The sequence below is a fragment of the Helianthus annuus genome, chromosome 14 (assembly GCF_002127325.2).
Source record: "Helianthus annuus cultivar XRQ/B chromosome 14, HanXRQr2.0-SUNRISE, whole genome shotgun sequence".
Lineage (NCBI taxonomy): Eukaryota > Viridiplantae > Streptophyta > Magnoliopsida > Asterales > Asteraceae > Helianthus > Helianthus annuus.
In genome coordinates, this window is record NC_035446.2 from 42,140,916 (window position 1) to 42,150,564 (window position 9,649).

Sequence of the window (9,649 nt, forward strand, 5' to 3'; positions counted from 1 at the left end):
AAGTTTTAAATTTATAAAACACGATATTTACTAACACTAAACACACATATGGGCAAGTGCACCCATCGTGGACGTAGTATAGTGTTGGTAAGATACCGAGGTCGTCCAAGGACACAAGAGCTTTTAATACCGGTTTATCCTCAACGTCTAATCAAATCAAAAAGTTAGAAAAATGTTTTAAACTAAGAAAAATAAAAACTAACTAAATGCTGAAAAATAAAATAAAATAAAAACAGATAGACAAGATGAATCACTTGGATCCGACACGTGTATTAGTATAACCTTTGATTATTTTCGCACTTTTGCACTTGTTTAAGAGATTATCTTAGTTATTGTAGTAGGCCCCTCTTTTGAAGGTGACGTTACCCTCAACCCAGTAGTTTGAGTCAGCAAGGATACAATCCTAAAGGGTCGGATTATTGAAAGATAATGAATTAAGTTATTAATGCAAATTATGGTAGGCCCCGCTTTTGGCGGTGACGTTACCCTCGGCTAAGTAGTCTGAGTCAGCAGGGATACAGTCCTAAATAGCCGGGTTATAGTATTAATAGTAGTTAACTTATGAGGGGGTCAAAGAGTTTGGATCCCCGCCATCCAATACCTATGGGCATTGAAGGAGATCCTACTAAATTTGACCCAGGTCCCAAGCAGGACCTCTAAACGCTGAACAAGGGCAAGACCTTTACCAAACCGTTCCCTTAACCCCCGACCAGGTAGCCAACATACCTCCATATAGACCGTGGAGATATGAATGGTGAAAATCTTTTATTTTATATAGACAGTAAAATAACGCCAAGACACCACGGACAAACGATAAGGAAAGATCACCTTCAACATAAGTAACTAGTTATTAAAGTCATTAATACAAAACCAAATAAAAAGTGCAAAAGATTAAAAATAAAAAGTATTATACTAAACACTTGTCTTCACCAAGTGATGTAAGAGACTTAGGCAAACATGGCCTTGATTGTCAAGAACTCTTACGATCAATCTTGGATCCCGAGACGACTCACACACTCTATGATGGACAATGGATGATGGTGGTGGATGATGGTGTTATGGTGGTGATGGGTGGTGGATGAAGTGTGAGAGAGGTGGTGTGCCAAGGGATGAGAGAGAATGAAACCAAGCTCCTCTATTTATAGGCTGAACAGAACGCTGGACACGGCCCCGTGTTCGCTGAACACGGCCCCGTGCCCGTCTGACATTCTCTCTCTTCATTAATTGTAATTGCGAATTACAATTAATGCGCCTGCTGTACTTTCAACACGCCCCCGTGCCCGCTGGGCACGGCCCCGTGGTGAGCAATGGAAGCTTCTACTGGTTTGTCTTTTCTGCTGCTTCCTGGGCACGCCCCCGTGTTCGCTGGACACGGGGCGTGTTCAGACTCTGTTTCTCTTCTCTTTGTCTTGGGAGGTGCCGTTGAGGGTCCGGGCAGTTCACTTTTGTTCCTTTTCTTGTATTTATGGTAGATTTAGTAGTCTTTTTGCTTCTTTTTGTGATTTTGAGCTCATTTCATCCTGAAAATACAAAAGGAAGACAAAAACACTCTTTTTCCAACATTAGTACTTAAAAAGGGTTAGTTTTATGCCTTAATTGATGTGTTTTATATGTTGCATTTTACACACATCAAGGTGAATAGTGTTTTCAGCATTTTGCCAACATATTAGGACAGAGTTTGCAGTTTTCTCGTGACGCAATGAATGTTTCAATATGGTTTAGCATATTTAACCATGTCGTATGATTTTTAGACTTTGTACGACCTAATCATGCAATAATTGAATCGTAATGAACGTAATTAAACGTTAAATCAAGTGCTTAAGTTGTACGGAATTACCATTATTTTTGCCAGTTGTCACATTCTCCCCCCGTTAGAAGAATTTCGTCCCGAAATTCAAGTCGTGTTACTAGTTACAGGGGAGTCTTGAAACAGGTGAGGGTACTTGGATTTTATTTGATCCTCACGTTCCCACGTATACTCGGGTCCGTGACGCGAGTTCCAGCGAACTTTAACCAACTTCCTACGACTCCTCCGTGTCTTGTGCACTTTCCAGTCTGTAACCTCAACAGGTTCCTCTGTAAATTGGAGTTTGTCGTTAACGTGTATCTCGTCCGCTGGGATGACGACCATTTCTTGAGTAGGACTTTTCTTGAGATTAGACACGTGAAACGTGTCGTGTACACTACTAAGCTCTTCTGGTAGTTTCAATTTGTAAGCAACTGTTCCGATCTTTTCCAGTATTTCGAAAGGTCCAATGTAGCGTGGGTTCAGCTTTCCACGTTTACCAAACCTTACTACGACCTTCCAAGGCGAGACTTTCAACAATACCATGTCTCCGACCTCGAAAACTAATGGTTTGCGCCCCTTGTCTGCGTAGCTCTTTTGTCTATCGCGAGCCGCCTTGATACGGTCTCGTATTTGAATGATCTTGTCTGTGGTCTCCTGAACTAAGTCCGGACCAATGAGTTGTTTATCCCCGGTCTCTGCCCAACATAGCGGGGATCGACACTTTCGTCCATACAAAGCTTCAAACGGGGCGGCCCGAATGCTAGTGTGATAACTATTATTGTATGAGAACTCCACTAAGGGCAAGTGGGTATCCCAATTTCCACCCAAATCCATCACACAAGCGCGTAACATGTCCTCCAAAGTCTGTATCGTTTGTTCACTTTGGCCGTCCGTTTGAGGGTGAAAGGCCGTACTAAGATTCAGTTGTGATCCAAAGGCCTTTTGAAATGATTGCCATATCCTTGACACGAACCGACCATCTCGGTCCGATATAATAGAAACAGGGACTCCATGTCGTGCCACGATCTCTTTGAGGTATATTTCAGCCAGTTTCTTAGTGCTATCCTTCTCACTGATCGGCAGAAAATGTGCGGACTTTGTAAGTCGATCAACAATTACCCAAATCATGTCGTGACCTCTTGAGGTTCGGGGTAACTTAGTAATGAAGTCCATCGAGATTTGTTCCCATTTCCATTCGGGAATTTCAGGTTGTTGCAGTAATCCTGAAGGCTTTTGATATTCCGCCTTAACCTTGGCGCATGTAAGGCATTTTCCGACATAGGTAGCAATGTCACTTTTAAGCTTAGGCCACCAATAAAATCCTTTTAAGTCTTGGTACATTTTATCCGATCCCGGATGTATAGAGTACTTTGACTTATGAGCCTCATCCAAAATAATTGCCCGTAGGTCACCGAATAATGGAACCCAAATTCGTCCCATAAAGTACAGTGTTCCATCCTCCTTTGGCACCAATTGTGCCTCCATTCCTCGTAAAAATTCGGCTCGTATATTTTCTGGTTTAAGCGCTTCTTGTTGAGCATTGTGAATCCGAGAGGTGAGATCGGTTTGTATGGTCATCTCTAAGGCCCGCACCCTCAGAGGTTTTGCACGTTCCTTGCGGCTCAAGGCGTCCGCCACGACGTTCGCCTTGCCCGGGTGATACTTTATCTCACAGTCATAATCGTTCAATAATTCGACCCATCGTCGTTGCCGCATATTCAAGTCCTTCTGATCAAATATATGTTGTAAGCTCTTGTGATCTGTAAAGATTGTACAATGAGTACCATATAAGTAGTGACGCCAGATCTTTAACGCGAATACCACCGCACCTAACTCAAGATCATGCGTGGTATAATTTTTCTCATGCACCTTCAATTGGCGAGACGCGTACGCGATGACTTTGTCCCGTTGCATCAACACACAACCGAGACCTTGATGCGATGCATCACAATAGACCATTAAGTCATCGGTACCGTCAGGTAAGGATAAAATAGGTGCGTCACAAAGTTTATCTTTCAGTAGCTGAAAAGCCGCCTCTTGTTTCTCTCCCCAGTCAAATTTCTTATCCTTTTGCGTTAGGGAAGTTAGCGGTTGAGCAATTTTTGAGAAATTCTCTATAAATCTTCGGTAGTAGCCTGCTAATCCCAAGAATTGTCGTACTTCGGTGGGGGTCTTAGGCGCCTCCCAGTTCTTTATCGCCTCGATCTTAGCCGGATCGACATGAATTCCTTTCTCGTTCACCACGTGTCCGAGAAATTGCACCTCACGAATCCAAAATTCGCATTTAGAAAACTTCGCGTACAATTATTCCTTCTTTAAAAGCTCCAATATAGCTCTTAGATGTTGTTCGTCAATAAATACGATCACGAACTTGTCCAAATACGGCTTACACACGCGGTTCATGAGGTCGATGAACACCGCTGGCGCATTTGTTAAGCCGAATGGCATAACGAGAAACTCGTAATGTCCGTAACGAGTTCTAAAAGCCGTCTTGGGGATGCTTTCTTCTTGTATTCTCAACTGATGGTATCCCGATCTCAAGTCAATCTTGGAGTAATAACTTGAGCCTTGTAGTTGATCGAACAAGTCGTCGATTCTCGGTAGTGGGTATCGGTTCTTAATAGTAAGTTTGTTCAATTCCCGATAATCTATACACATGCGAAAGCTACCATCTTTCTTTTTGACAAATAGTACTGGAGCTCCCCAAGGTGAGAAACTCGGTCTAATGAATCCTTTATCTAGTAACTCTTGTAGTTGAGTAGATAACTCCTGCATTTCTAACGGAGCTAACCGATATGGTGATTTCGCCACTGGTGCCGCTCCTGGCAACAAATCAATTCGAAATTCCACTTGGCGCTGTGGAGGCAGTCCAGGTAAGTCTTCTGGAAAGACTTCTGGAAATTCTTTCACGACAGGGATGTCTTCTAGCTTCAGCTCTTTGGTTTCCTTGTCGACTACGTGGGCGAGGAAAGCTATACAGCCTTTTCGGAGACACTTTTGCGCCTTCATACACGTAATGATTCGTAGGGGTGTCTCAAGCTTCTCCCCATGAATTACAAGCGTTTCTTCATTTGGCAGTGGGATGCGGATAGTTTTCTCATGACAAACTACTTCCGCCCGGTTGTCGGACAACCAATCCATTCCGACAACTTACGTCAAAACTACCCAACCCAACGGGTAAAAGGTCGATAGAAAATTTTCGCTCCCCAAGCTCGAGTGTACAACCCTTAATAACCTCATCCGCTTCGAGTAATTTTCCGTTCGCCAATTCTATAGAATACGGGACATCTAGTTTACTCGAATCTAGGCCAAGTATATTCTTAAATTCTATAGATATGAAACTAAAATCTGCGCCAGTATCAAATAGAACGGATGCAAAGTGTTGGTTTATAGGGAACGTACCCGTAACAACGTTCGGGTCCTGTCGTGCATCTCGGGCTCCGATCACAAAAGCTCTCCCACGAGCCTGGTTTTCCTTAGGGCAATCCTTCCTATAATGCACGTTATCACCACAGTTGTAGCATCCTTGCCCCTTTCCAGCTCCATTTCCGTTGCCATTGTTGTTTCCATTTCTGTTTCCAGTTCCATTCCCGTTGTCATTTCTACCTTGATTGTTGTTACCATTTCCTCCACAGTTTGTGTTTCCTTTTCCCCTTCCTACCCAGCATGTTTCCTTATAGTGGCCTATTCTACCGCATTTATCACACTTTGCACAACGGCCCTCATGATGATACTTACACTTGTCGCATTTAGGCAGGGTGCCTAAATAGCCTTTACCCCTACTTTCGTTGGTTGCTGTGAAAGCCTTGCCACCTCTTGGTGGGTTTACTTCCCTTCGTTTGTTAATATTGGTGCCGTCGTTGTTGTTCACACGCATACCCTTGTTAGAGTGTGAAAATTTTCGCTTTCCACCACTAGTAGACTCTACGTGAGTCTCCTTCTTTTCTGAACCCTTTGCAGGAGTCTTCTTCATTCTCACTGCCTCCTCAGTGAGGCTCACTGCTAAGGTAACAGCTTGAGTTATGGTGGTAGGTTGTGCCGAGCTGACTAGACTCCTGATCTCAGGGTGAAGACCCCATATGTATCGTTCGACTCTTTTGAATTCCGGAGTGACCATATACGGAATCACTCGTGATAAGTCATGAAATCTCTGGGTGTATCCTGAAACGTCGGCACCTACCATTTCAAGGTGCCAAAATTCTGTCTCCAGCTTTTGCAGCTCAGCTCTAGAACAATACTTTTCTCTCATGCGTTCCTTTAATTCTTCCCAAGTTAGCCCGTAAGCTGCAATGTCTCCTAGAGTTTGAACCTGAAGGTTCCACCAAGTTAGAGCTTCGTCCACAAATAGCCCTGTAGCGTAAACCACTGTCTGTTCAGGAGTGCATCGGCTCATGCGGATAGTGGACTCAGTTTTCTCTGTCCATCGTACAAATGCCACTGCACCTCCAGTACCATCATAATTGAGAGGCTTGCAGTCGAGAAATTGTTTGTACGTGCACCCTGAAACGTTGAACAGACATATTATATAAACGACAAACCTGAGAACGCACGATTAGAATAGGAGATGTAACATTTAAGTTGTTATAAAAACACTTTCTATTACCATTTGTGGCGTTGCCACCAGATGTGCCTCCCTGACCTTGGCCGCCAGTTCCGCCAGATCCGCCACTGTGTTCATTGCGGTTGGCCTCATATTGGGCGATTGCTTGCGAGATTCGCTCTTCAAGGAGCTGATTCAGTTCTGCCTGTGTAGTAGGCATAGGGTCTGAGGTGTCGCGCCTAAGGTTCCTCCGTTTCGGTGCCATAGTCTTCCACACACAAGTAACGAACGGGTTAGACAAATATTTAATAATGATAAATATTGTCGGCTAAAAAAAATTAAATAAATAAATAAATACTAATCATCACACCATCCAACCCAACAATAATCCACAACCAATCAATCACGCATAGAATAAAGCACAATGTGCAAATAAAGAAAATATAATACTGAACTTTTATATATATACATCGACAACTTGATACATTGTTTTGTGAAGAAAACAAAAGGGCACGAGGCTACATTACCCCGGTCGTGCAAGTTTATATATATATAAAAGTGGCAAAATATTTTTCTCCACATTGTTCTTCAAGGTCTTCAAGTGTCGTAGCTAGTACATAGTCTTCATATATCCCACAAGAGTGAGTCTTCTAGTCCCAAGCATAAGTGCTTGCAAATAAATACCTTAAGGGTAGGGGGATGGGAGAGGGGTAGAGAAGATTAGACTACGAAGATAGGTACGCTCCTCCCCAAGCTTAAAAACAAATACTGCAAGAAAGGGCACTTGTCTGCTGTTAGAGCGCTAAGACGTGTGCTCTAATGAAGATGTCAAGGTCAACAGGTGAGGTATGGTGTGGTGGTGATGATGGTGGTAGTGGAATAGATGGCGGATGGTAGGCTAGGGGTGATGATGGCATTGCGTCAGCATGACGCTCCATCTCCAGATTCCCCTACAGAGAGTCTCAACCTATAGCTGCAAGGTGGGGATCTCGTCCTCGTCATTAAATAACTCCATAATAAAGGGAGCAACAGTTAAGTGGATCGCAACATTTGGCAATATCGCTACGCGATGATCGCCATCGGAATGGCCAATAATGATGCTTTCGTGGAACAGGAGTGGTGCGGCTAAAACATCGTCCTCCACAGGGACGTCTTCCGCAAAGTGCATGAACTAGTCCAAAGAGGTATCCATAAAGTCAGGGTCGTCGTAACCACCAATACTAGCAGATGAAGCTATAGTACCCAGGCAAAAATAATCCGCACAACATGTATGTATATATCAATAAATAATCTCATTATTTATTATATATATATATGTATGTACAATTATATGTTTGTCAAATATAACCACGTAAGTTGTGTGAGTCGATCTAGTTTATCAAGTCTATCCCACATAGACTAAGCCCCAATTAATGTCGCCTAAACAATGCGAGGACATTATCTATTTATTTATTTTTGAAATACGTTTTGGGTAGTGGATCTTGTGCTTTGTGTATGCAATGAAAACCATGCAGTTTGTAAATCCGTTTTCATGAGAGGATCCTAGTGATTGTAGACTAGACTCAAGAAGGAATCCTGGTTCACTACAATCGAAGCTCTGATACCAACCTGTCACACCCGTGTCAAAGGCGGAAGCGCGTAGTGTGACTTGATCGGTTTCCACAGCATACGATGTAAGTAAACAAACTATATGATATAAAACATACACGATGTTCATCCATTCCATAATGTAAAGATACAAGTCATAAGTTGTTTTGTAGCAAAAGACGACATAAGTTTATAAGTTTTACAAACAAGACTTGTTCAAAATAAAGTTTTTGAAATAACGAGGTTTTGCATCCTATGTCTCGTTCGAAGACGGAATATATGGATCAAACCCTCCAAAATACGGATGACATCGTCTTCATAGTAAACTTGAAACTTCATAATTCGTTGCACCAAGATCCACTTAGTTACCTGAAATACATGTAAGTTTGAAAACATCAACAAAAGTTGAGCGAGTTCATGTGTTTTAAGTTCGTAATCATCAAATGAATTTGTAAAACATTTGAAAGTTCAAGTATCGAAATCTGGTATGTAAAGCGTAAATGAACATGTTGATCATTAATGTGTAGCTAGGACATTAATATGTGTGCCGACATAGGAAGCCACCAACCCGTAAGCGATTTAGTACCGGTCCACCCGGCGAGGGTAACAAAGGAAACTCCATGTGGCCACACAAGGACCCATGAGTGGGGCTCGCCCTGTACCCGATAGATCTACCCCCTTTGTTCCGTGGTCTTAAACAAGATTAATGGTGCTTTAAGTATCAGCCTATTCGCACGTGATCTACTAATTCATTTTGTTGCTTAACCATACCATAGTAACATGTATTTCCCCCCGAGAGTTGTAAAACCAAAAACGTTTAAAAGAAAAGGGGGACATGAACTCACAAGTTTGCGTCCGTATGTATGCTAGCAGTTCGGGTATCCAATTAGCGCGTAATAACCTACAAGTGCTCTAACTCATTAGACACTTGGGTTTATGTTAATTTATGTACACATTGCTCATCTTGAACATTATTGTATATGGAACCCTTGTGTATTTTAAATATGTTGACATTTGTTTCGTATGTTCATTTTATTATATATATATACACTTCTTGAGTTCATAATGTGTTAGAACAGGCATCGCCCTTTGTATGTATCCGTGCTTCGCACGAGTATTTATGGGTATAGCATGTATAGGTCCTTGTGTCGTACAAGTATAAGTGGACCGGGTCCAATAGCGTCTTTGTGCCGTGCACGACGCATGTTTGTTGTATGAAATATATATTCCTCAAAAATATATATCTTTAAGTTCGGTGAACGTTGTTCACATGTATACGTATGATCGGTTTGTTTTAGGTATATATTTGTTTCACAAATATATATGTATATGTATATCTTTTTAAGATATAGTTGTTAAAAATATTTATTTTTAACATTGTATATATGATAATGTACATGTACGGTATTCATTGTGAGTGTACACTTTAACAAGTGTATATGAGTACATCGTTATGTATTCGCGTACTTCATATGTATACGTATACCGTATTCATACGTGTATGTATACCGAATTTATACGTGCAGGTATACCGTATTTATACGTGTGGTATACCGTATTTCTAGGTGTAGGTAAACCGTATTTGTAATGTATTTTTAGAATATATTTTATTAAAAATATACATGTATTTTTCAGTGGGCCTTAGCCCATGTCTTTTAAGTTGTTGGTCTTAATCCATATTATTAGTGCATTTGGGCCTAGCCCATTTTACATGTTAATGGGCTTAGCCCAAC

General features: G+C 41.8%; 1 protein-coding gene and 1 long non-coding RNA gene across 2 annotated transcripts; both read right to left on the minus strand.

Annotated features, from left to right (window-relative positions):
• Nucleotides 1-1,894: 1,894 nt before the first annotated feature.
• Nucleotides 1,895-2,332, minus strand: LOC110892719. Its single transcript, XM_022139870.1, has one exon. It carries the CDS (start codon nucleotides 2,330-2,332, stop codon nucleotides 1,895-1,897), a length of 438 nt encoding a protein of 145 aa, XP_021995562.1.
• A 3,857-nt stretch (nucleotides 2,333-6,189) lies between these two features.
• LOC118486427 lies at nucleotides 6,190-8,925 on the minus strand. Its single transcript, XR_004879042.1, has 3 exons — nucleotides 8,762-8,925; nucleotides 6,393-6,597; nucleotides 6,190-6,289 (listed from the first exon to the last, which is right to left on the minus strand). It is a non-coding gene; the product is annotated as an uncharacterized LOC118486427 (long non-coding RNA).
• Nucleotides 8,926-9,649: the final 724 nt, after the last annotated feature.

Excerpts from the sequence above, each read along its gene's own strand:
- LOC110892719 (XM_022139870.1), bottom strand. The coding sequence starts at position 2,332 with ATGGTATTGTTGAAAGTCTCGCCTTGGAAGGTCGTAGTAAGGTTTGGT.